General features: G+C 49.8%; 10 protein-coding genes across 10 annotated transcripts; 4 read left to right on the forward strand and 6 right to left on the reverse strand.

Moving 5' to 3' along the window:
* Positions 1 to 411: 411 nt before the first annotated feature.
* COCCADRAFT_35846 (uncharacterized protein) lies at positions 412 to 1,267 on the reverse strand (the record flags this gene model as incomplete). Its single annotated transcript, XM_007712998.1, has 5 exons — positions 412 to 447; positions 504 to 883; positions 933 to 1,002; positions 1,088 to 1,183; positions 1,247 to 1,267. 5 exons carry the CDS (start codon positions 1,265 to 1,267, stop codon positions 412 to 414), a joined length of 603 nt encoding a protein of 200 aa, XP_007711188.1.
* Positions 1,268 to 1,590: 323 nt separating this feature from the next.
* On the forward strand, positions 1,591 to 7,625 carry COCCADRAFT_35847 (uncharacterized protein; the record flags this gene model as incomplete). The annotated part of the gene is made up of 2 exons (XM_007712999.1): positions 1,591 to 1,969; positions 2,023 to 7,625. The coding sequence occupies 2 exons, from the start codon at positions 1,591 to 1,593 to the stop codon at positions 7,623 to 7,625; spliced, it is 5,982 nt and encodes a 1,993-aa protein (XP_007711189.1).
* A 1,693-nt stretch (positions 7,626 to 9,318) lies between these two features.
* Positions 9,319 to 10,635, forward strand: COCCADRAFT_25370 (uncharacterized protein; the record flags this gene model as incomplete). Its single annotated transcript, XM_007712985.1, has 1 exon — positions 9,319 to 10,635. The coding sequence occupies one exon, from the start codon at positions 9,319 to 9,321 to the stop codon at positions 10,633 to 10,635; it is 1,317 nt and encodes a 438-aa protein (XP_007711175.1).
* Positions 10,636 to 11,163: 528 nt separating this feature from the next.
* COCCADRAFT_93235 (uncharacterized protein) lies at positions 11,164 to 12,761 on the reverse strand (the record flags this gene model as incomplete). The annotated part of the gene is made up of 2 exons (XM_007713000.1): positions 11,164 to 12,398; positions 12,476 to 12,761. 2 exons carry the CDS (start codon positions 12,759 to 12,761, stop codon positions 11,164 to 11,166), a joined length of 1,521 nt encoding a protein of 506 aa, XP_007711190.1.
* Positions 12,762 to 13,640: 879 nt separating this feature from the next.
* Positions 13,641 to 15,561, reverse strand: COCCADRAFT_25372 (uncharacterized protein; the record flags this gene model as incomplete). Its single annotated transcript, XM_007712986.1, has 2 exons — positions 13,641 to 14,168; positions 14,224 to 15,561. 2 exons carry the CDS (start codon positions 15,559 to 15,561, stop codon positions 13,641 to 13,643), a joined length of 1,866 nt encoding a protein of 621 aa, XP_007711176.1.
* Positions 15,562 to 15,803: 242 nt separating this feature from the next.
* COCCADRAFT_93334 (uncharacterized protein) lies at positions 15,804 to 17,177 on the reverse strand (the record flags this gene model as incomplete). The annotated part of the gene is made up of 2 exons (XM_007713001.1): positions 15,804 to 16,796; positions 16,851 to 17,177. 2 exons carry the CDS (start codon positions 17,175 to 17,177, stop codon positions 15,804 to 15,806), a joined length of 1,320 nt encoding a protein of 439 aa, XP_007711191.1.
* Positions 17,178 to 17,824: 647 nt separating this feature from the next.
* On the forward strand, positions 17,825 to 18,520 carry COCCADRAFT_93319 (uncharacterized protein; the record flags this gene model as incomplete). The annotated part of the gene is made up of 1 exon (XM_007713002.1): positions 17,825 to 18,520. The coding sequence occupies one exon, from the start codon at positions 17,825 to 17,827 to the stop codon at positions 18,518 to 18,520; it is 696 nt and encodes a 231-aa protein (XP_007711192.1).
* Positions 18,521 to 18,780: 260 nt separating this feature from the next.
* Positions 18,781 to 20,821, reverse strand: COCCADRAFT_4124 (glycosyltransferase family 2 protein; the record flags this gene model as incomplete). Its single annotated transcript, XM_007712973.1, has 4 exons — positions 18,781 to 19,659; positions 19,723 to 19,752; positions 19,812 to 20,282; positions 20,336 to 20,821. The coding sequence occupies 4 exons, from the start codon at positions 20,819 to 20,821 to the stop codon at positions 18,781 to 18,783; spliced, it is 1,866 nt and encodes a 621-aa protein (XP_007711163.1).
* Positions 20,822 to 21,581: 760 nt separating this feature from the next.
* Positions 21,582 to 21,969, forward strand: COCCADRAFT_93369 (uncharacterized protein; the record flags this gene model as incomplete). Its single annotated transcript, XM_007713003.1, has 2 exons — positions 21,582 to 21,658; positions 21,717 to 21,969. The coding sequence occupies 2 exons, from the start codon at positions 21,582 to 21,584 to the stop codon at positions 21,967 to 21,969; spliced, it is 330 nt and encodes a 109-aa protein (XP_007711193.1).
* Positions 21,970 to 22,763: 794 nt separating this feature from the next.
* On the reverse strand, positions 22,764 to 23,139 carry COCCADRAFT_4125 (uncharacterized protein; the record flags this gene model as incomplete). The annotated part of the gene is made up of 2 exons (XM_007712974.1): positions 22,764 to 23,033; positions 23,089 to 23,139. The coding sequence occupies 2 exons, from the start codon at positions 23,137 to 23,139 to the stop codon at positions 22,764 to 22,766; spliced, it is 321 nt and encodes a 106-aa protein (XP_007711164.1).
* Positions 23,140 to 25,218: the final 2,079 nt, after the last annotated feature.

Raw genomic sequence — 25,218 nt, forward strand, 5'->3', positions numbered from 1 at the left:
TTAAAATTAACCATCTTTTCCTTATTCTCTTTCATGCAAGCACATACCTGTATACGTGTACATGTATAACTGTAGTTCGAGTGATAGAACTGACTAACAAATATAATGAAAATTGAGCAAGGTTGAGATCGCATCTGCCTCTTACGCTTTACACTACTGCTAGCAATAGCTTCTTGTACAGTATCATGAAGAACAAGGAAACATTGTTCCCTGCACTTGTAATTTCATGACAAAATGAGCAATGTATTAGAAAAGAGATTAGGTGAGCACGCAGGACATGTCAGAGCAGCGGATCGGTTGTGGAGACCAACGTGTGGACGGGTAATGGGTATACAAAATTCGTTATCCTGACTATGAAATGCAGATACCAACGCCCAAACAAACGGAAGATTCATCAAAGCTAAGCAACGTTCACATGACCGTGCAGCACGAGTTTTGCTTCTTAGCCTAATCAAATTGTCAGCAATTATGACCGTTGTTTCGGGGTCCTGCCAGAAGCTCACCTGGGTGTAGAACATCTTGCTCTGTGCACTCAGCCCCTCGCTCTTCTGGACCAAATCGTCCAGCTTCTCTCCACGCTCCAACACACTCTCAAGAGTCTTGTGTAGTACGACCTTTGTTTCGTCAAGCTCCCGCTGGATCTTGATTGTGGCGTCGACGGTTTCCGGGTCCTGGTACTTCTCCACGTATTCTTTGAGTTCGGGATACGACAATTTGGCGGCGTCGGTCGTGAAACCGCTATAGGCAGAGCGGGGGTATTTGGCGGAGAACTCGTCAAGGACCTTGCGGACAATGCGATGTGCGGCACTGCTGGGGTATTCATCGTCGGTCACGACAACAGCGCATATGGGGTCAGCGGAAGCCAAGGCGTGGAACTTGTGTCCTGTGCGTAGTGTTAGCACAGGGCGACCTGAAAGACGACCATACAGTACCATTTTCCAAGACATCCGTCATCTTATGTGGAGGTGTCCTTTTGGCAACCACGGCCGAAGCAAATACAATCTGCGCTCGCCGTAAGCATGTGCGTTCCCATGCGCTCTGTCTCGTGCCCGAGAGCATAGTTGGCGTGAAAGCGATTCTAACGTACGCCTTCTTTGACACCCTTTTGTACCCATCGGTTGATCGATTTGAGGTTCTCCGCGCCCGTCAGTTCGATGGCATCTTTGGTGTCGTTCTTGAAAACCTGCATCTTGTCAGCGACCCCGGGGGCGTTGTACGGCGGGCAGCGGTGAAGGGTAGGACGTACGCCAATGTAAACGAGCTTCATTGCGGCGATTTATTGCCTGGCGGCGACGATATTGTAGGTGAAGGTTTAGAAAAGAGCTTTGTGTGGAAGAGTAGGTGATATATGGTGCCCCGCAACAGTATACGGGGAGAATGCGATGTCTAGGATGCGCCTGATGTAGCGCTCCGTCCGTCTCATGCCCAAGGCGACAGGGTAATGCTCTGCTTATGTCATGGCGCCTGTGCAGGGGGTGCGGGGCAGGTCGGGCCGAGACCAACCGCTCCACTCCACCAGCGCCAGCGTCATCCCCAATCTCGCCAAGCCGTGAATCAGAGGCCACCACCTTTACTTCCGCCGCATCAAGCATGTCGCCCGCTGTTGAAGAAGCCCAGGCACAATGGCTCGAACAGCTCCATGCCATGCGCAAGGCTATTGCCGAGCTGGGTTTGCCGGCTGATGCTGAAGAGGCACCTGCATATGGTCATGACATTGATTTCGACGATGACGACGATTTCTCCGGAACTACCAGTGGCGAGGATATCTGGGACATCATCAGTGATGAATATGAAGAGGGGTACAGCAGCGACCATTTGGACGAATTTACGCAAGTGTCCGCTGCAAGCAATGCTCACGATGGGCAATGGCTAGCGGCAAAGTGCTCTCAAGTGGCTCGCAGTAGTTCTGGTCTGGACGCAGGAGCGCTCAAGGAACAAATAATTGCTATTTTGTCCAGCGACAGCAATGGTTAGCCTGGGTAGGACCGATTTCAACCCGCCATAAAAGCTAACTAGAAACAGACGAAGAATTACAAATGATGCTCGCAGACATTGTTGGTTATGGGGAGCTGGACCTCGTGGCTGACCTCATTTCTCACCGTCAGAGCCTTCTGCGGTCGCTGCGGGAACCAGCTGCTGCCCAAGGAAATGGTGTCATGGGCCGCTTGCAGACTCGTGCCGAGCGAGAGGAAGCATTGCGACGTGCAGATTGGGAGCACAAGAATGCTTCGTTGGCACCAGCCATGGATCGTACTGGACCTCAGTACCCTCATGTATACAAGGCTCATGACGCCGGGAATAAGCTCTCAGCTTATGGCAAGAAGTATGCCCTACCTCCAGACACGGTACATCGTGACAATAATCTTTATGAGGAGTATGAGATCCCAGCTGTACCGGTAGGTACAATCGGCGCAGGACGCAAGCTTATCGAGATTCGAGAACTGGACGGTCTTTGCCAACGCACCTTCAAAGGCTACAAGACCCTCAATCGCATGCAGAGCTTAGTATACCCTGTTGCATACAAGACCAGCGAGAACATGCTCATCTGCGCGCCCACTGGTGCCGGTAAGACGGATGCAGCCATGCTTACTATTCTCAACACGGTAGCAAAGAACGTCGTTCCAAATCCCATCGACGAGCCAGAGGCCACTGACTTCACCGTCATGGCGGAGGACTTCAAGATTATCTACGTAGCACCCATGAAGGCACTCGCTGCAGAGGTGACTGAAAAGCTCGGAAAGCGCCTCGCGTGGTTGGGTATAAAGGCGCGAGAACTCACAGGTGACATGCACCTCACCAAAGCCGAGATCCTCGATACACAAATCATCGTCACTACCCCCGAAAAGTGGGACGTTGTTACAAGGAAGAGCACCGGTGATACCGAGTTAGTTCAAAAGGTCCGACTCCTCATCATAGATGAAGTTCATATGTTGCACGATGAGCGTGGTGCTGTTCTCGAAAGCTTAGTAGCGCGCACTCAACGACAAGTCGAGAGCACACAGTCGCTTATTCGAATTGTTGGTCTCTCGGCTACACTGCCCAACTATGTCGATGTGGCTGATTTCCTTCACGTCAATAAGATGGCTGGACTGTTCTACTTCGATGCCTCATTCCGTCCAGTACCATTGGAACAACACTTCATCGGCGCCAAGGGCAAGCCCGGTACCGCTAAATCTCGGGAGAACCTGGAAAAAGTTGCATTTGACAAGGTTGTGGAGATGCTTAAGCTCGGTCATCAAATCATGGTCTTTGTGCACTCAAGAAAGGATACCGTAAAGACAGCCAGGAGATTGTATGACATGGCCATGGAAGAGCAATGTACCGATCTCTTTGACCCACAGGATCATCCCCGATACGAGAACGCTGTGCGGGACATGAAACAGTCAAAGGGCAGAGAGTTGAGGGAGTTGCTTGGAAAGGGAATGGGTACTCATCATGCTGGTATGCCTCGGTCTGATAGGAACTTGATCGAACGTCTTTTTGCAGAAGGCGTCCTCAAAATTCTCTGCTGTACCGCCACACTTGCTTGGGGTGTCAATTTGCCTGCTGCAGCAGTACTCATCAAAGGAACCCAGGTCTACAATGCCCAAGAGGGTAAGTTCACGGATCTCGGTATCCTTGATGTCTTGCAGATCTTCGGTCGTGCTGGCCGACCTCAATTTCAAGACAGTGGTATCGGGTTCATCTGTACCACACACGATAGACTCGATCATTACATGCGCGCCGTAACCGAGCAACAGCCAATTGAGTCGAGGTTCTCTAGTAGACTCATCGATAACCTCAATGCCGAGATATCCTTGGGCACGGTCACGACTGTTTCTGAAGCTGTTACTTGGCTTGGATATTCGTATCTATTCGTCCGCATGCAAAAGAGCCCGTTAATGTACGGAATCGAGTGGTCAGAGATACGTGATGACCCACAGCTAGTTGGAAGGAGGCGCAAACTCATCATCGACGCAGCGCGTACCTTGCAAAGAAGCCAGATGATCATCTTCAACGAGACCACTGAAGACTTACGAGCCAAAGATGTTGGCCGCATCGCGAGTCAGTACTATGTGCAACAATCAAGTATCGAAATCTTCAATGCGATGATGCGACCTCGTAGTACAGATGCCGATGCCCTCGCCATGGTTAGTATGAGTGGCGAGTTCGATCAGGTGCAATCACGAGAAAGTGAGGAGAAAGAACTGTCGGCACTCAAAGAAAACAAATACGTGATAACTGAAGTCAAAGACGGCTATGCGACATCACACGGTAAAACAAACTACCTACTCCAAGCACACATTTCCAGAGCGCGGTTGGAAGACTTCACTCTCGTATCGGACACTAACTACATTACACAAAATGCCGCGCGTATTGCACGTGCATTGTTCATGATAGCGCTTAATAGGCGTTGGGGTTATCAGTGCTTGGTGCTTCTGAGTCTTTGTCAATCCATTGAGCACCGATGTTGGTCTTTCCAACATCCTCTCCACCAATACGAACTTCCGCAACCGGTTCTGCGAGCCCTGGACCACAAGAATCCCTCGATACAAATGCTGAGGGACATGGATCCGACTGAGATTGGAGACATGGTGCACAACAAGAAGATGGGAAATGTGATCTCAAAATTGATGCAAAATTTCCCCACGCTAAGCATTGAGTCGGAGATTGCACCGTTGAACAGGGACGTACTTCGAATACGATTGTTTCTCACACCCGACTTCGTGTGGAATGATCGTCATCATGGCACTTCGGAATCATTCTGGATCTGGGTTGAGAATTCTGAGACGTCTGAGATTTTCCATCACGAATTCTTCATCCTTTCAAGGAAGAAGTTGTACGACGACCATGAACTAGACTTCACGATCCCACTTTCTGATCCGCTCCCGACGCAAGTCTATGTTCGCGCTGTGTCCGACCGCTGGTTGGGAGCGGAAACTGTGCACCCGATATCATTCCAACATTTGATCCGGCCTGACACGGAGAGCGTCTACACGGATCTCCTAAACCTTCAGCCTTTGCCAATAGCGGCGTTGAAAAATCCCTTGTTGGAAGAAGTCTATGCACAGCGCTTCCAGTACTTCAACCCCATGCAATCGCAAATTTTCCATTGCCTCTACCACACGCCTGCAAACGTCTTACTTGGGTCGCCTACTGGCAGTGGCAAGACTGTTGCTGCTGAGCTAGCAATGTGGTGGGCATTCCGTGAGAAGCCAAGCTCAAAGGTCGTTTACATCGCTCCAATGAAAGCGCTTGTTCGAGAGCGAGTACAGGATTGGGGGAAGCGCCTAGCAGGGCCAATGGGCCTGAAGCTCGTCGAGTTGACAGGTGACAACACGCCAGATACACGCACTATTCGAGATGCTGATATTATCATTACAACTCCCGAGAAGTGGGATGGTATCAGTCGTAGCTGGCAGACCCGTGGTTATGTTCGTCAAGTCAGCCTGGTCATTATCGATGAGATCCACTTATTGGGCGGTGACCGTGGTCCGATTCTAGAGATCATTGTGTCGCGCATGAACTACATCGCTTCACAAAAGAAAGATGGTTCCATTCGTCTGCTTGGTATGTCAACTGCATGCGCGAATGCATCAGATCTCGGCAACTGGCTTGGTGTCAAGGAGGGCCTTTTCAATTTCCGGCACTCTGTCCGTCCAGTTCCCTTGGAAATCTTCATCGACGGCTTCCCAGAGCAGCGAGGGTTCTGCCCACTCATGCAATCCATGAATCGGCCCACATTCCTCGCTATCAAGGCCCATTCTCCAGAGAAACCAGTCATTGTCTTTGTAGCGTCTCGAAGACAAACTCGTTTGACAGCTCGAGACTTGATAAACTTCTGCGGAATGGAGGATAATCCTCGCCGCTTTCTGCGCATGTCAGAAGAAGATCTGGCTCTCAATCTAGATCGCGTTCATGATGATTCATTGCGTGAGGCGTTAAGCTTTGGTATTGGTTTGCATCATGCAGGTCTTGTCGAGTCGGACCGCTCCCTGTCGGAAGAGCTTTTTGCAAACAACAAGATCCAAATCCTAGTTGCTACTAGTACGCTTGCTTGGGGTGTCAATCTCCCCGCTCATCTTGTTGTCGTTAAAGGCACTCAATTTTTCGACGCAAAGACCGAAGGATACAAGGACATGGACCTGACAGACGTCTTACAAATGCTGGGTCGCGCTGGACGCCCGCAGTTTGACGACTCCGGTATCGCACGAATTTTCACGCAAGACGCCAAAAAAGAATTCTACAAGCACTTCCTACATACTGGCTTTCCTGTCGAGTCATCATTACATAAGGTCTTGGACAATCATCTGGGCGCCGAAATCTCCGCCGGAACTATCGCCACCAAGCAAGATGCGTTGGACTATCTGACATGGACTTTCTTCTTCCGTCGCCTGCACAAGAACCCTTCGTTCTATGGTCTCGAGATCTCTGCGGAAGAGCACAACACAATAGCTGCGCAATCGATGGCCAACGATTACATGGTTGAGCTGGTAGAGACATCCCTACGAGAGTTAGACGAGTCGTCTTGTGCAGTTGTTGAGCCAACGGGCGAAGTCGATCCCACTCCCCTTGGAAAGATTATGAGTTACTATTACCTCAGCCATAAAACGATCCGCTACCTCGTGCAGAACGTGAAGCGCGACGCCACCTTTGCAGAAGCTTTGGCTTGGATTTCACATGCTACGGAATACGACGAGCTCCCCGTTCGGCACAATGAGGATCTCATAAACATGGAGCTTTCAAAAGCGCTGCCAATTTCTGCTGACGACTTTGGTCTACCGATGTGGGACCCGCATGTCAAAGCGTTCTTACTCTTGCAGGCTCACTTCTCGCGGATTGACTTGCCAATCTCAGATTACGTGGGAGATCAAAACAGCGTTTTGGACCAGAGTATCCGTATTGTCCAAGCTACGGTTGATGTTCTTACTGAACTTAGCTATCTATCTTCATGTGAGACCGTCATTTCCATTCTGCAAGCCATCAAGTCAGCACGTTGGCCTAACGACGGCCCACTGTCCATCTTTCCAGGCGTCAATGTTGAGAAGGAAAAGGCTCGTCTCGAGCATCCAAAAGCCAAACCAAAGGCCCTGGTAGAAGTCACATCTACTGGCACAGCCGATCTTGAACGCGCCGGGAAGTTTGCAGGTGTCTCGCATGGTGGACTGAAACGCTTCATGGAGCCTGTATCTCGCCTACCTGTCCTAAAGCTTGACCTAGGAAATGTCAATGCCATTACTCTCGAGTTCAAGGCCACGCGTCAAAACTCAGCGAGAATGCAACAGGGAGGCGTGCGTATATATGCACCGCGCTATCCCAAGCCTCAAACCGAAGGGTTCTTTGCCATCATCTCGTACTCAAGTACTGACGAGATTGTTGCGCTCAAGCGTGTCAACTGGCCTGACCCAGGCAAGAATGGCGGTAACAATCGTGGAGGGGCTGGCAAGCAGCCGATGGAAAGTGCCGCACGCTCTCTTTTGCAGGCAGCAGTTAAAGTTTCACTGCCACCCGAAGCGCAAGGCAAGAGATTGGATATCTCAGTGCACAGTGATTCTTATCCTGGGATGAGATGGGGCATTGAGGGAGTGGAGATTCCCGAGGCCCCGTTGGTGGACGCATATGGCAAAGGCAAAGAGAAGGCGTAGTTTTTGAGATGAATAAAGACCATGGTTCGAATATGTAAGTAGACGAGAAATCCGATTCAAATGAAATCCCCTACGCCCACTTGAGTCATGCAAGCTCAAAGGGTTTAGAAACCGGACATAAGAACGCCATTTTTGACTGGAAAGCATGATGTTCACATCCGACTGCTTCGAGTTTTGCAAAATTTCATGTTAGTGATTTTTTTGAATGGAATACAAGTGAAGCACATGGAAAATTGGGATTTGGATGGACAGATCGGCACGTTTGCATTGCGGTAATTATACGAGCCGGGATCTGGAGCTCGGACTGCCGAGATAGCACCGAGGACAACATGAGCCATGCAAGGTGAAGGATCGCACAAGTGTTCGTGTGCTGAGATGTATCCATATGGCAACATCATGCAACGGTTTGCGACCTGTTGCTCTTGCATTGGATGTTCTGATAGAGGGGCCCGGCCAGAACAAGAGGCATTGCGACTATGCCGGTGGGTAGTGTGCATTTATTTCCCGATCATTGTGCTTGAACGGAAGCATTCAAGGTCGCGTTATTGCCAAAGCCAGCTTCATTTGCGAGCGAGAAGATCACAAAATCCGGCACTTAGACAGGGTCGTGTCTCGGCCGCACATATGTTATACCGTCTCACATCATCAAAGAGATTACTATGGAGCAACCTCATCATCTCATCATCTGTAGCGAGAGGATTTTACATAATGCATCTCAACACGAACGAAGATAAAATCTTCTGGGTCAGATTCCAAAGTCTGTATGCTCGACTCCCATATTTGGCTGATCGTCAGACTGCTATGAATGCTGTTCGTCCACTTCCAGTATGGTGAAAGTGTTCTTTTATTGGCTGTCTAGAATAGGAAATATGACGTAGCACATCCCTTGTCTCGTGGTGTGTTGTATCTGCTTGTAGTAGCATACATGCCACGACCTTCCCCATCGTAATACCCCGCGCCTGGCACGGTTCCATCGGAGTGGCGATAGTTTCATCGGAGCGGCCATAAACATTCGCATTGACTGTCTGAAATGACGTTGCTCCTGGCCAGCAGCGCCCAACTTGGACCTCGGACGGGTCCTAAATTAGACGGAAACTTTGCTGTCGGCGTGTCTCATGTGAGTAAGACTCCGAAAGCTACGACGGTGGATCCATGGTATGAAGAATGAGTTGACGATGAAAGGAAATGCGAAGACAACAAGCACCATTGAAAAGTGCATGTTTGCAATGGAGATGTCCATAGCACTAGTGTGATTGGCAAGGTGGTTCTCTGCTGGAATTGAATGCAGGGATAACGAGCCTTCGGATATGTAGCAATGCATTGGCTTGAGCAAGATCCTCGTCAATAATACTTGACAACCTCGTATCATGACGAGTGCCTTGCCCGGGTGATCGGCTTGAGTAGACAGTAGAGCCAATGGGACAATTTTGTCTAATAATAGTCCAGTTTTTCGGTTGCTCGGGAGAGTTTGTCACCGCCACACTAGCTCCGCTTCTCCCTATCCTGGACCTGCGCGTCATGGCCTCCTCACTCCACTCAAGCTTTGCGGTAATATACCAATAATGCTGGGGTACTGCCGGAACACGTGAGATTCGGTGATTGCGATACTATATAATGGCTTGTCCTGGTTCTCCATGTTCACCGCTCACCACCAACCTCCTTCCTAGTACCCCTAATTGAGAATCCCATCAAGATGATCGCTAATAATCTTATTCTCCTCTCCGCATTGGCCGCCAGCGCTGTGGCTGCACCAAGCGGAGTCGTCAAGCGACAGAGCAACGAGGACAACCTCTGGCAAGTTCCTGTCAGACGTGACCCAAAGGACCCCAGCCAGGATAGGTGGACGCAAATCAACTCTGTCATTACCCCAATCGACAAGGCGGCAGATGACAACCGTAAATTCTCGTACTACCCATTCCTTTACAACATGGGCGGCACCCTTTTCTTGCTCTTCTCTGGCGCTCCAAAGGATGTCGATGGCATGGGCCAAGATGTGCGAATCTCTTACTCCACAAATGGGAAATGGAGCAAACCAGAGGTTGCCTTCCCCCCAGCTCTTCTCCCAAACCAGACAACGATCGAGACCTCGGAGTACTACTGCAAGCGTGGCATTCCTCAACGAGCCTTGCAGGCGCTTAGCATTGTCTACATTGGCGGAGGCGAGTCTGATGCGACATACTATGCGGTTGCACAGTCCAGCGACAACGTCTGTCCTGGACACTTTGAACCAGCCGGTCGCCTCGCCCGTAAGCTGAACCGCGATCCTTTGTCTGGTAGTACTTTTGCAGGCGAACCATGCTGGCTCGACTTCACTGAGTATACCGGCGATCACGCATGGACTGAGACGGTCTACGGCGAAAAGTACAAAATGAAGGTGTGCGAGGACAAGGACAAGATCATTGCTGCGTTGAAGAACCCACAAGCCGTGCCGGCTCAAGCGACATCTCTCTTCAACGCACCCGTTGTCGCTGCTGATGGCAAACACAACGTCAGCTATCCCACCAACGCAATCTACCTTCCGGGCACTTCGGATAAAGGACGTTATATGCGATTCTGGGCTGATGTCTCTGTGAGGAACAAGACTGGCAACGCCTTTGTTGAATACACCAGCGATCTCACCGGCAACGATTGGTTCCCCGCAACCGATGATGGCTCCAAGATCCAACAGACCAACATCTACAGCTCGTACAAGGCCTGGTTCGGCAGCAGTGAAGGATCCGTTCAGCGCCGCGTATACATCTCCAACAGCGGCATGAACAAGGATTCCTCCCAGGAAATCCTGACCCTCGCCACTTCCACCGGCAACGACCTTGCTTTCCGCAACATTGGCATCCTCCGCAGCGACTCCCAGGAAAAGGCCCCCGTTGGCACGCGCCCCACTGAGGCCTCCGGCATCGCGGGCTTCTACTGGCCCTCGGCCGTCTTCCAAGGTGACAAGTTGGTCGTTGCCTACAGCGAGAACAAGGCCAATATCCAGGTCTCCACCATCAACTTTGCTGATCTCCCTTGAAGTGTACCTGAGTCACGCTCTTTTTTTTTAAATGATAATGCAGTACCTGGAACACCAGCAATAAAAAAAAAGTCTAACGGTGGTTGAGCTTGATTGGCTTTGCTATTTGTACATATGTAGATGTTTTCTCGTGCTAGTCCTGGACTGCGCTAAATATACATATCCACCATCCCTCCTTTTTTTAAAAAAAAACCCTTTGTGCTTGTGATTGGTTGTCTTGTTGATGTTTAAACCAAACACCATATATAAAGTACCCTGATTCATTCCGGAGGGTACATGTCCTCGGATTCTAAGAGATGTTTATCTATACTTCGGTTTTGATACTCTTCTTATACACGAGAAGGGATATCAATACGGGACTTCAACTTCACGTGCAATATTCAAGACAATATACTCTTGCCAATCAAGATTCCCATTCCATCTAGAGCACAACAAACAACTCTCTCCTTGCCATAACCACTCCCCCCCCCCCCCCCCCCCACCTCACGTCTATCTTCTAGATTTCCCACATGATATCCTCAACACACCCTACCTCCCAATAAACCTCCTCTCAAGCACCCTCGCAGGAATATAAACCAAAGCCGTAAGCACAAGCGTAAACTCATTCCCTATATCACCTCCGCCCCCAATCTGCTTCGCAAGCGGCCCCACAAACCACGTCTGCACCATGCCCATAACCCACGCCACGGTGCCGAATCCAAACGCCGCGCCAGCCGCGAGTCCAAGAGGCAAGCGCGAAGGATCATTCCAGGCCTCGAGATCGTAATTGGCAAAGTTCATTTTGCGAAAGATGACGTGCTCGCTGCATGTAATGACAAAGTACTGCGTACACCAGTAACCCAAGAGACTGAGGAAATTCTGCAGATAGGTGCTTAGTTTTGCGCGGCCGCCGATGGCGAGACCGAGAATGGCGGCGAAAGAGAGGATAACCCATATGATGCGTGGGATGCGCGCGAGGGGCCGGGCAAACTGCTGGCAGGAAATAGAGGCGCTGTAGATGGAAATGACGTTTGTGTTTATGCCGGAGAGTACGAGTAGGGTGAGGATGAACTTTGCGAAACCGTGGGGGTGCAGCACGGTTTGTACAAGGAAGCCGAGGCCTTGGGTGCGGTAAACGGTGTTCCAGTCTGGGCGGTTGTTCAGGCCAAACGAGACGACGATGCCGGCGCACATGCCAATGGAGGTTGGGACGGCGACGCCGAGGGTAGTCAGGATGAAGACTTTCCAGCGGTTTACGTCGACGGGGTAGTGTACGTAGTAATCTGATGCGATGACCTGCCAGGAAGCGGAACTGCCGTACACGATCGCGAGCAAGGTGAGTACGCTGCTGGCAAGTTTTGCGCCTTCGAGTGTAGTCGCGGTGCTGTTATCCGTGTATTTTCCCGCTTCCGCAAAGATGATGATGAAGATGACGAAGAAGACGAACCATGCATAGCGCTCGTAGAGGAGGACGGCGCGAAGCCCCACGAACGAAATAACGGTGGATACGCAGACGATTATGACGATGCCTACTATCAGCGATAGGTGGCCGTCTGCTACAGCCTCGAGCGCCAGACCGCCTGCAATACATGCTACTGCTGCCCAACCAATCTGCTGAATAGTATTGAGAAAAGCAATGATCTTGGTTGGCCACCAACCAAAAGAATAGCGAGAGATGGAAATTTGACGGAGACCAGTCGGCGCTCCAAACGTTGCTGCAAATCCTGTTGCCGCTCCACCCAGGAGAGTTGCGAAAAGGGTGATAACAACGGACTGGCGGAGTGCTGTTCACATACAATCACACATCAAATCAGCTTATCTTTTTTTCTTTCAGTCCCAGGGAGTTAATTTGAATGCTTACTCAACCCAAGGTCATGGCCCAAGAACCCGATTGCAAAACACGACGTATTCATTGAGCCCGACGCCCATATGAACATCATGTTGAGCTGCTGATGCCAGGGCACATAGTGCTTGTCTTCAGCTCTTTTCCTTGTGATTGCCTCGGCCTCGACGCCGAGTCTAGCATCTAATCGCGCTTCAAGGGCAAGCAATCTGGCTAAGATGCCCGTCTCTGGTTTGTGGGTGGCAATGTCAACGCCATTGTCGCTCGACACGCTGGTCTTGTCGAGTGCCTTTTCCGTATCCATTGCGGGTTGGAATCAGCGTGGAGAGTTCAAGGCGCAAAAGAAAGAAACAAGAAGGATACAACGTGCCGTTGCGTGGATGGGCACACGGGATGAGTTATTGCGTCCACGGGTGTTGCCGCCGCGTCGGCGTATTCATGGGTATATTATAGAGGAAAAAGACCGTTGCAGCGCCGGTGCGGAGTACAGAGGGGTTGATCACACCCATGTTCGACTTGGATGGCATGAGATTGGCTGCATGGTATTGAACGGTGGCTAGTACTAGAAAGACCTGAAAGATATCGGTAAGATAAGACGATCTGTAGTGATTTGAACGGGAATCCACGGTCACTTTTGGACGAAGAAAACCGGGCAACGTACCTACTATCGCTTTACTTTACTGACACTTACTAGACTCTTCTGCCGCTAAGCACTACTAGACATGAATGCGAGATTCCTAACCGACGATGGCGCATCAGTCCTTGTAAAGTGTAAGTTGATATAGTAACAATACTAATAAGTAAGCACGGCAGGTGGAGTGCTGGCCAACGTCCGCTGAGCCTCATTGGTGCCAAGGCGACAGGGTCGAAGCTTAACTACGGCCTTCATGAACGTGCCGGACGGACAACTAACCCGATTGGATGTCTGTCAACGATCAACTACTGTCGATCAAACCTCATTAGTATTGCTCGAGTGCAAGTACCCGTGAATCGCCGTGGCGAGGTGAGTACCGCAAACTCTCCTCATCAGATATGAGCATATTAGTATGCAAGGCGGCACGGAACCAATCCATTCTTCCGAAAACAACATTGCTCCCTGTGCCTTCATAAGTACATTGAATAGTATAGTACACCTTTATTTTCCCTGTCCTAGCATAGACACTATATCCATGCACTAGACATCTTATACAGCCGAGGAGGACTGCGTCATTGATTCCCGCCCCTCTCTCCACATCCTCGTCTTCTTGGCCAAGAAGTCCGCCCCCTTGCTGCTCAACGGTTTTGAAAACTCCGCTCGCTTGCGTGACAATCCAACCATGGCATGAGCCTTTCTCTTTCCCTTTTTGACTGATCTCGGCGGCATACCAGTGCCTAGGCCACGTTCCCACAGCGCATAGTGCACCACCTTGTCCAGACCAATCTTGCTTCGCTTTTCCGGCTTGGTTGCCTTGACTCGGCGAAGTTCGACATTGCCCAGGTTAATCAAATCACCTAGGTCGGCCTTTCGCTTCTTCTCGGCAGCAGATGCAGCTTCTCGCTTGGCCTTTTCACGCGCCTTCTGGCCTTCAACGTGGATAGCGGAGAAAAGGCTGGTGGGCTGAGGCTTAGCAGCTAGACAGAGGCTATTGTATAGGTCTCCAAGAGTGTTTGCCGAAGTCAGATCTGGGTCGGAAATGCGATAACCTGTAAGCTGGTAAAGACGTTTGTAAAGCTGATCATATTGAGTCAGTATCTTTTGCTATGTTGTGATCAGGAACAGCACTTACAGCAAACTTGAGGTCGACATCAGCCACTTGGATCTGTCGCCATTTTGTTTCCTCGGGCTTGACGGCAGATCCGCTTGCTCGAGCCTGTTGTACAGACCTCCTCAAAGCAGCAAAGTCCTCAGCCAGCCGCTGCGCTTTATCTTCCAGAATTGAGTGCTGTGTCTTACTCTGTGACTCCCTGACAGGCTGAGGCTCGGACTTTTGAGCGGGAAGCTCTGCCGAAGTTGAAGTTGAAGTTGAAGTTGTTGTAGGCGTGACATCCTCAACAACTGGCTTTTCGACTGGCTTGCTACGGGGTACAGGACGATTCGACATGAAGTCGAATGGCTTCTTCTCATCATCCATCTTTACCACGGCTGCCCGCTTGTGTGCTGGTGTGTCAGGGTACATGGTCGGAGGTTGCTCTTCTGTTGCGATAATGTCCTCGGCTTCGTCGACAAGAAGTTCGTCTGATTCCTCAAATGCAGGCTCCCAAGTTGGGGCGTTTTGCATAGTCTCTAGAAGCTGCTCGAGACTCTTGTGCTGAGGAAAAGCGAGGGCGAGGTCCCCGCTATCCGTCTTGACCAACTTGATGTCCTTGACCCAGCGTGGCGCATCGTAGATTCCGCGGTTGGCAAACTTGGAAAAGTCCATTTCGAGACCAGTCTGCTTCATGGCGTAGATTTCGGCGATAGCCTGGGTGAAGCGGCTGCGCAGATCGTTGGGACGGGTGACCTTTGTGTGAAGACCAAAGTTGTAGGCTGTATATGGGCGTTTCGTCTTCTCGTGTACGGTTTGTGCCATCATCAGATTCTCATCCTTGAGGGTGTATGGGGTGCCAGTGAGCTCTTCAATCTCGTCGGCCATCTCCAACGTAAGCGGGGTGTAGGTGCGCAGTGTAAGCTTTTCGAATTCCACAGCCATGTCCTTCTCCACCTTTTGTTTAAGCCACTCCTCACCACCAACACGCTCGAGACCACTAATGTTCTCCGATGGCTTATAGTGGGGGAAATCGGGCCCCTCATCGTCGAGCACCTCCACATACTCGCCCTGTTCCTCTGGTGCTATGCGAACAGGCGATGTCGGGTCGTACGGGTCAACATGTGCGCCAATTGGCTCCGAATCGCCGAGAAGTCGCTTCTGCCATCGCCGCACAAACTGCTGGTGTTTCTTCTTGTCTTGTTTTCCGGGAAGGAGGAAGCAATTGGGTGAGGTGGTGGAAAATGCGGCGGCGGCTCGAATGTGTGCGCAGGGCGAGGCGGGACCGCGATAGGGCAGAGGCGACACTCTCTGGCATATAGATGCAGAGAGCGAATGTGAAGGGTCGGTTGCCCGCGAGGGGCGCGGTATTCGGCGCATTGGGGCGGGATGTCGAGGATGCAATTGATGCTAGAAATCCCTTCGACATGCAATCGGCAGCCCGCCAAGACGCCGAGATCTGGCCAATCACAACCGCCGCAGCCCCGAACTCTTGCACCATGTATATGTATAATGCATGACGCTCCCTTTCTCTAAGACATTTTGTTGTACTTATATTGGTAGGTTTTTTATACAATAACAGACACGACATCTGCCAAGGAAATCCTACTGCCGGGTATCATCTAGGTAAACTTCTTCACTAGCCATGTCGACCCCCTCTCGTCATACTCTGCCTTTGTTACAAGGACTTCCTTCATCAAGTCCGGCTGGCTAGCATAGCGCGCTCCTCCCAGCCATGTATGCTTGATGGGATCTTCCGCCCTGGCTACATTCAACACATACTCTACGGGTACCAATGCCCTCAACTCCGTCTCCAACCGCTCCATGAAGCCAGTGATGAGCGAGTTTCCACCAACAACAATTATGTTCGCTAGCAACCCAACTTTCAGAGCTTCCGGCAGTGCACTCAGCGATTCCATGACTGCGCCGGGAAGGCCGACCTCCTGAATGCCGATATCCGAGGGGTTGAACAGTAGTTCTGGCACGGTAAAGCGCTCGTTGCCCAACGGCAGCAAGTCTTCTCTCGGCCCCTGTAATGGTTGCAATCCCCGGCGCATACGTGACTTTGCCGGATCGTGAGGGCGCGCATGTCCATGTATCGAATTCTCATAGTCGGGCAGCACGTAGTCCACGACGATGCCCGAATCCAGCTCTCGTTTAGCTCCTAGTCGTCCTTTCCACGTCCGCTCGAGATCTGTAGCGAATTGCTGTGACGAAGGCACTACGTACGACACGGCTTCCTTGATCTCGTTCAGCAGATATGTCTCCTCCATCATGTTGTAGTGGCGGAGGGAAGATAGCTCCTTCAGGTAGTTGGTGAGCAACTTTCCACCGACGGTGAGCCGCCTGACAGCTGATTGTATGAGCTTGCCATTATAGAGAGGCAAGATGGTTGTATCTGAGTAGGAGGTATCAATGACCAGGACGCATTCTTGCGGTAGCGACGATAGCGGTGAGGCGGTGGGGCTGTTGTAGGCATTGAGTGTCGCGCCCACACATCTGTAATACGCGGCGAACTCGAATTGCTCAAAGACAATCTCGTCACAGTTCTTCTGCAGTTCTTTCGGACAGTTTGGCTTCTCGGTCAAGAGCAGGTTTGTCTCTTTGGGGTCACACTATGCGCCATCAGCTAACACCGTCTCATAGTCGTTGCAGGCGTGCATACCCACCCTTAACCCCTCGCCCGCCGTCTCGCTCATGAACTCATGCTCCCAGATGGCCTTCTCTGCCTCCCAGTTGACAATGAAGCCCTTTTCTACTGGTCGCCGAAAGGCCAGCTCGCCAAAATCTTTGCACGAGTCCAGTTCGGCGCCGACATAGGTGCGCTTGTCACGCGTGCTGCGCGCAATACAGTTGGCTATGACGCTGCAGTCGTCGTATGTAGGCTCCGTGCCTGTCGATACGAGACCGGCTTTGATGGTGTATGCGCCATTGTCTATGACCAGTGTCTTGTGTGGTGGTGCAGGTGCAGGCCTCTTTGAGCCTTTGGGTGGCATTGTTCGAGTGACGGCGGTTCATCAGTTTGCGCGCCGCTGCCAGAAGTTCACATGCAAGCAACGCCTGCTCACGTGCTGCCCCACCCCCATCCGAACATCACGTCCTTGGTCACGCAATGTGTTCTGGCTTCTTAAAAGTCTCGCATACTATTCAGTAATATCATGCTATACCCAAAAGCAAAATAAATGACAAGTCCGTTCAATTTGAACGCATGTAGGCGCTCAAACAGGAGCATAGGCGCGCAGAATAAACAACTATAGAAGAAACTAAAAAGCAGGGAAAAAAGAAAAATGTGTGTGGATTTTCACGAATTGAGAGAGATTAAACAGCCATCCGGAAACTCTAAAGCCAATCTCATCGAGGAAAGCAGAACAGGCATGTTGGAAGTGCGGAGTCCGCATGACGACACACCCCCGCACGCGACTTATTGCTTCTCTTCGTCTAACTCCACTCAGGGTACTCGTTTCCTTTGTTGAAAGACTTCTACTGACTCCGAATCATACGTTCATTCAACACTTCACGGCTACATGCCCACCAGTCTATGACGTCGATCACTCTCTTGTAATCACACACGCGACCAACTTCAAGTCGAATACCACCAACATTCACCCAAGACTCCCAGCCACACCCAACTGCCGTCTTCGCCATGGATGATGACTGGCAAGATGCCGCGTTTTCTTCACGCCACATGCACAATCGCAGAGGAAGCAGCGGTAAATCCAAACACAGCAGCGCCTTTGACGTCCGCAAGACATTCGCAAGTTACTCCGTCAAATGCCCAGCCTGGCAAAAGGCCTTAGCTACAGATGGTGATGCACAGTCGGACCAAGAAGCCTCCTTAGAGTTGTATCGGCTGACCGAATCCGGCGAGGGCATTGTGGGCGAACTCCTCCTCCCAGGTGTGCTGCGGTCATCCGTCATATTAGCCGGTAGTCGAGACAGTCTACGACGAACTATTGCGGATCTCGAATCAGGCGAGGATGCGTCGGAAGAAGATGACCAAGAGGGACAAGGCGATACCAGTAGTAACACCGAACCAGAATCGCCGGCGAAAACGCGCTTCGACACATTTGAGAAGAATAGTTTCCGCTCTCCCAAGTTTTGGTTTCGCTGGAGTGGCGTACCACATGGTGCTTCCCACTCAACTTCGAAAGAGAATGGTTCTTTTGAGTCAGATCTGGGATATCTTGTATTCTCTGGGAACGATTGCCGAAAGTTCAAAGGCACTATTAATTGCGCTTCTTTGAAGTGGAAGAACGTAGCCATCACCGGCCATAAGATGATTGCGAGATCAGAGTCGGATACCCAGGTCACATGGGGCAAAGATGAGGTTCCGATTTGAGGAATCTTGATCATGGATTTATTTCGGTAATCTAGTCACCTTCTCTCTACGGTAATGGTAATGAAATGATTCGATCTGCAGCAATGTTCCACCATCAATCATACCAGTCTGCATTCTCGAAATTGATTTTCTTGAGTTTGTGATTTCCATATCTTCACACATCCGAATAACTCGAACCCATTTATCCAAACGTGTCAGTTGTTTTCTGGCAGCTAGAGATTCATATTCGACATGCTCAGCTACGAACACAAAAGAGAAGCCTATATGTAAAAGGACGCAACAAAAGTAACAGCTGTATACAAAAACATGATCAATGTCATATGATCACTAAGTCTTCCAAACCTGGTTCTCTTAGGGTTCAGATACTCCTCTTTTGGATATCGCACTCCTGTTTTCTCATCCATCTGCAGCGCCTCATCTGTAGTGACTTGTACTGGTGGCCACAAGATATAGCTCACAGGAATCCAGCAACTGATGAACTGACCCAACCACCATACTGGGGGCCACCCAACTCTCGTGAGCAGGAATATCCATTGATCGCGGCCTGACACCAAACGCTGTTCCAGATAAGCAGTGCCAATCCCGGCCGCTGGATCGAAACAGCGGACAAAGTTGAGTGCGACACCGAGCAAGCAGGCCAAGATGTAACAGAAGTGTATCCATATCATCTGCTGCAAGAAAAGTGCGCGGAAACGTCCTACGAAGCCCGAAAGATTTGGTCGACGCTCTTTGATCAAAGCAGACAAACTCCCACTTGGCATGAAACCAGGCGTTGTCCCACCAAATTTATCTGGTAGAACGAATCCGCGAACCATTGCGAGCGCATAATATGGCACAAGCCAGATATCCGCTTGATCCCAGCGCATGGCATCTCTGTAACCGACAAACAGCGCCAAAATAGCTTTGTGCGCAGTGTCGGAAAACACCCATAAGCCGACGAGGCGCAGTAGCCAAACTAGCTGCCAGCGTTCATGGTACACGACAAAGGGGTAGCCGGCGAGCAGGGCAACAAGGTTTCCGACGAAGCCAATCCAGGTCAAGGTGCAGTTGGCAAGAGAGCTTGCGCCGAAGACGAAGCCAGCGAGGCGTTGGCGAGCAGTACACAAAGGGATTTTTGGGCCCCAGAGGCGGAAATTTAACTGTTGACAATCAGCTTTTCTTCTAACATCATGCATATTCGACATATAAAAGAATGTGCTTACCTTGAACGCAGTCTGAACATTGCCAATCGTCTATCACAAAAGATCGTCAGCAAATCGACACTCAAGATACCCGCATATCAACCACTAACCCATCTCGTTCGCTGCTTGATATGTCCCCGCAACGTCTCCGGCATCTCCCCACACTGCATATACTCATCCACATACGCAACCTGCCACCCCTTCCCCAGCAATAACGAACTACACGCCGTATCCTCGCTGATCGAAAACGCAGGAAACCCGCCAATATCCGTCAACGCATCTCGTCGGACCAGGTACCCGGACCCCACGCAATCGGCTGCTCCCAGGGCGTCGTGCACAGTCTCCGTTACAGAGTAGAAGTAGTCGAGATCCTGGCGCACGTGATCGTTTTTGGGTATGTTCCAGAAGTTTTGCGGCGGACATGCCATGCTCATCTTGGGGTCGGCGAGTAGATGCGGCATTAGCTGGCGGAGCCAGTTGGGTTGCACAATCATGTCGACATCCAGACCTGCGACGAAGGGTGAGGGTGGGTCGTTGAGTTTGGCGCTGTATTGGAGGCCGTTGTTGAGATTACCCGCTTTCTGAGATATCTTCATTAGTGGTATAAATCTCAAAGGATTGTTTAGAAACTCACATAGTCTGGGATCTCTGGAGGCGGCCGGCTGGTGTAGTGTGCAAAGGGATATTCCCGCTGCAAGTGCAGTATCTTATCCTGAAGTTCTTTGCTACGACCATCGTCGCATAGAATCACATTTAAACGGCCTGCCGGCCAATTCGTCTCGCATGCAGATCGTACGACATTAAGAATGGTATCGTGTTCCTCTCCACAGGCAGTGATCAGGACCGAGATGACGGGTACGTCTTCGCCTTCGAGAAAAAGTTGGGGTCGACGTGGACGTCGGGGAACTAGCATGCGGTTAAGGTAGAGAAATATGGAAGGTATGTATTGAAAGAATTCAATGCCGAGAAAACACCATGCGAGGACTAGCTGCCGGTTGCCTTGAAGGTGTGTGTATACGACGCAGTAGACTCGAAGGCAAAAGTATAAAACGAGGGCTATGGGTGCTAGGAAGCCCGTAATGCAAACGAGTGGCCAGAGAGCATCTGGTGCTGCAGCCATTTTGGCGGGCTAGGGCAGCGGAATGGAAGAGATGGGACAACGAGCAGAGCAGATGACTGCTCCTCTAATCCAGCCCCAAATCCACAAGGCCAGTATAGATATAATCTCCACTAACGTCTTATTGTTTTTGAAAATGATCCTTCAACCCTCTTTCTCCATCCTTGCAGTTTTGAGCTTATCACACAGTCCATCGATCGTGAGCATGGATGCAAATGTGAATTTAGTGATCGCCGCCAATACAATGTCTACAAATTAGACACCCACTAACAATTTCCAGATCGGGGTACATACTGGCTCTTTCCGAGTGCTCCAATGATGAAGACTCTATCTTCATTTCTTCATCCCGTTGTGACACTCTGAAAGCTGAAACTAACATGTGCAAAGCCAATACTCCACAGCAAGTAACGCGCAGTTACATCACCTGCAAGCTCCAAAGATCACTTCCCCATATAAAGGCTACCCTCCTTGGGGTCCCGGCCCAAACAAGCAATACCCTTAAAAAACCCTAATATTGACGACATGAGCCAAGAAGAAGCACATCAACAAAAAACAACCTATCCAAGGCGCATACAAGTCAACAAAAAAACGCCATTCCAAAGCACACACCAGTCAATGATGTCCAACGCTTTTTCTTTCTAGCCCCGAAATGCTTGCGGCTTGAAAAGCCACTGCTGCAAAATACGAAGATCGGTTCTCAAAAGCAAAGAAAGAGCAAAGTCAGGCTCCGGAAGCGTCGATCGCAACGGAGCGAGCCGAGATCATGTCTGAAGCTATGACCTCATGCTTCCATGGCTATTGCGTTAATTTCGAGAAGCAGGTGCTCAGGGCGCAGGGTGTGTTTGATCAATAGCAAGCTATAAGGCCTCATTGAACACAGTGCTAAAGAGCTGTAGAGTCAATGCTTCGCCAAGGAGCAACGAAGATATGAGGTGTTCGCGAACATGAGATATGAGGGTCGGGACACGACTCTGATGATTCTCAGGCTTGAGGACGATGCCTTCTTGTCCACCTTTCTCCAACGACACCGCTGGGAAATTCAACTTCACCCCTTGAGCGCCCGGTCTTTCATCGATGATGTTCGCATTGGAATCATTGCTTCCACCAACAAAATAGCCGAGAAAAGGTCCTTTGCAGCAGTTCAAGGATAGCAAAAGTTGAGGTAAGCCAGTGCACCCACAACAGCAAGACACAGACCTACTTCGACTCGGACATGGAATGCTAAAACACCCCAGTCTATAACAACCACCTTGCTATATAGAGTATGCTCCAAAAGACGAAGCACAAACACTGGTTATTTGAATCTTTCCATTCTAAGATTAGCTTTTTGTTTCTGTTTTTTTTTTAAAAAAAAAAAGTATAAAAGACCTGCTCCACCCTATTCCTTTGTTTAGTAAAATTCACCTCCCGTATTGCCCCAATCACATACAAGGCTTATGGGACTAAGATACCTACTACGCACCCAGCCTATGTATAACACACTCCCCAGTTCAAAACGGTAGTTCTACATAGACCTTATCATCGATACCAAAACGTTCAGGTTGTTGAGGAAGTTCTGGGAGGCTGGCACACGATGTGTGGCGCATTGAACAACTACGTCAATGACAAGACTGCACAGCGTCTCACGTTGAAGCCTAGATCTTTGAGTTTGTTATCCCGACATTAGATATGAACGTTTGCATTGGTCTGCTATATGACTTTGTAGTAGAGTAACAAGGCACTAGTTTATCAAAATGAAGGGTTTAAGCGTTCAAGTGCCACTGAGTATGGAATCCCTTTTTTTCTCAGAACACGCGTAGTATCTTGCTACATTAACTCCTTATCAAAGTGGTCCATCACAATGGCTCCAGCATGGGCGTCAAAATAGGTGAGACAAAGCACAAGCTACAAAGATATATACACAACGGCCCCAGAACTATCATTACACCGCGTCTTGCCCATGTAATTAATCTAGAGCGACCTGGCATGTAGCATTTGGCCAAGGAGTCACATCCGCGATATTGATCCTGGCGCAATCCTGAGAAAACTGCTTCTGGATCTTATCCAAGGAGAGATTCAGGCCGTCCGTGTTCAGTAGGCAGCGGTCTTCGAGGATCATGCGACCGGTGAGCTTTTGGTGGTTGACAGTGATTGTGCCGTGGCAAGTGACTCTTGTGCCGCCTTCAATGCTGTATTGGGATGGGTCAATACTGTTGCACTGGCAGGTGGTGTTGGCCTATTTGGAGTGATTAACTCAGAGCTCATGTACTATTAAAAGTTGGGGAACGCACCGAGGTGATGCCAGCTAAGATGAAGATGGCGGATAGAACGTTGAACTTCATGATTGTGTAGCGGTAGGGCGGGAAGAAGGCCGTGGAGGCTTCTTCGGTTGAGAAGAGTGTACTAATAGTAGACGATGAGAGAGGATGGTGACGGTATATTGGTTTTCTATCTGTACGCAGGTCACAGGCGATATGAGCCCCCTTGGCGGTCTAATTTGCGGTCTAATTTACGGCCAGCTAAACGATACCGAGAGGAGAATAGGTTTGTTAATTAGAAGGCAATTTTGCCGTATGATTCCAGACCTAGCTGAAGAACTTTCAAAAACGAGAACGCTCGGTGATGGGAATGATCCTTCCGCCCAATCTTCTGCATACATATGCATTGTATCCCGTATTCACTTGAAAAGGTATTGTTACTCTCTCAACACCTCTGGTTCATGGAAATTCCAGATTTCAATTCTGGTGCTAATGCACTGTCTACTATCTCAATCTGGATAGAGCCATCCCCCACCCCTTATCGAAGCTCTAGGCCCGTAAAGGCAACAGAACGGAGAGGGGAGCGGTGAGCAGACTCCGAAGCTCTGCAAAACGATGGAAGAATCCGGTATGGGAAACACTACTATCCTGATCCCCTGTGATAAGAAGTGATTGCTCCAGATATCTCGTGGCATATGTTTCAACAATTTCCGTACTCAGCTTGGAAGTTGATCCCTCAGTGATTTTAGCAGTATCATCTTTGATTCTGCAGCCTTCACTGTTGATTCATGTGCCTGAACTTGTAAAGTATATCTACACTCTTCTTTCCCTGCAATTGAAAGACAGTGCAGTGTATGGGCCATCTAGACCGTCGTTTGCACGAGTCATTTTTCTTTGCAGAATACTTTTTGCTTCCCGTTGTAAGCTTGACTGGGATCTGCTGTCATCTGTAAGCCGTGTGAGTCCAAAAGCCAAATTTGCATTCAGACTCTTGAAAAACTTTCTCTAATATCGATGGACCGCTCTCTTCTAAGCTTACTTTGATAATAAATCATTTCAAGAAAACTCGGTTATGGACAAATGACATGATATAAATGTTTCACGTGCCCACTCTTGCAACAATCTTTTCATTGTCCCACTGCCTACGTGTTCCTGTTCTGCGGTAATTGACTCCAAAATAAGACCCAAATTCCTCGCTACTCTCTCATTCTCTCGACCAATATCACCGATATATGACCTTCCACAAAGCCACCCCTCCCCATTTTCGCCGAAACTCAAATCTCAATCTCAAACTTTCACACCAAACCAATCTGCTTTGTAAATGTATCGCTGACCAGAGTGTAAATGCCACACCGGAACAAGTCACGCCTTTTGTGTCCTAACAGAATAAACTGACATGCACTGTATCTTCCACTTTATCCTTGCTGGGCTATGGGTGGTCCTTCTTGGCTATGCGTTTACTATGGACAAACGAAGTTTGGATATTGATGTATTTCGATATCCTTTGTTATCATACAGGAGGCTATAGCTCTGATTACTCTTCATCTTTTTTTTTGTCATCTACCGGCTTTTATCATGCACGTAACAAGAAGACGAGTGAAGTGAAATGATCAATTTTCAACCACACAACTTCGCAGCGTAACTCCAAGCTCAAGCACTACCCTCACGTTTAGCTATTCTTTATTCTACTGAATCCCTTGTATTAGATGCGCCGACCTCACTTTTGCAGTGCCCTCAAGACAACATACATACCTATGACATGATTAGCAGCCACTGCTTCTATTCCCTACTTCACCATTCCCACCATCAAACCACACCACTCCTCCTTTCCCTTTCACTCCCCCACCCTCAACACTAACAAAACCCCCCAAAATCTATAAAAACACACATAAAAGCATCTAGACCCCCACCGCCCCAAACAAACCGCACCAGCAACCCCCCTCCCCCCCTTCCTTACGTAAGTACTCAAGAGGCACCCCTAGGGTAACTTTGAAACAATCCTCCCCCCGTCTTGAACAAACTGGCACGCGCTACTATCTCTTTAGGCATTGTGCCGCGGATGGACGAACAAGGTGGTTCCATGTGAAATTATGTACTCAGGGTAAAGAAGAAGGATATGCGGCATGAATCTATGAGAGGATAATGCATGGTGTTTGTGTGGTC

The sequence above is a fragment of the Bipolaris zeicola genome (assembly GCF_000523435.1).
Source record: "Bipolaris zeicola 26-R-13 unplaced genomic scaffold scaffold_53, whole genome shotgun sequence".
NCBI classification, from domain to species: domain Eukaryota; kingdom Fungi; phylum Ascomycota; class Dothideomycetes; order Pleosporales; family Pleosporaceae; genus Bipolaris; species Bipolaris zeicola.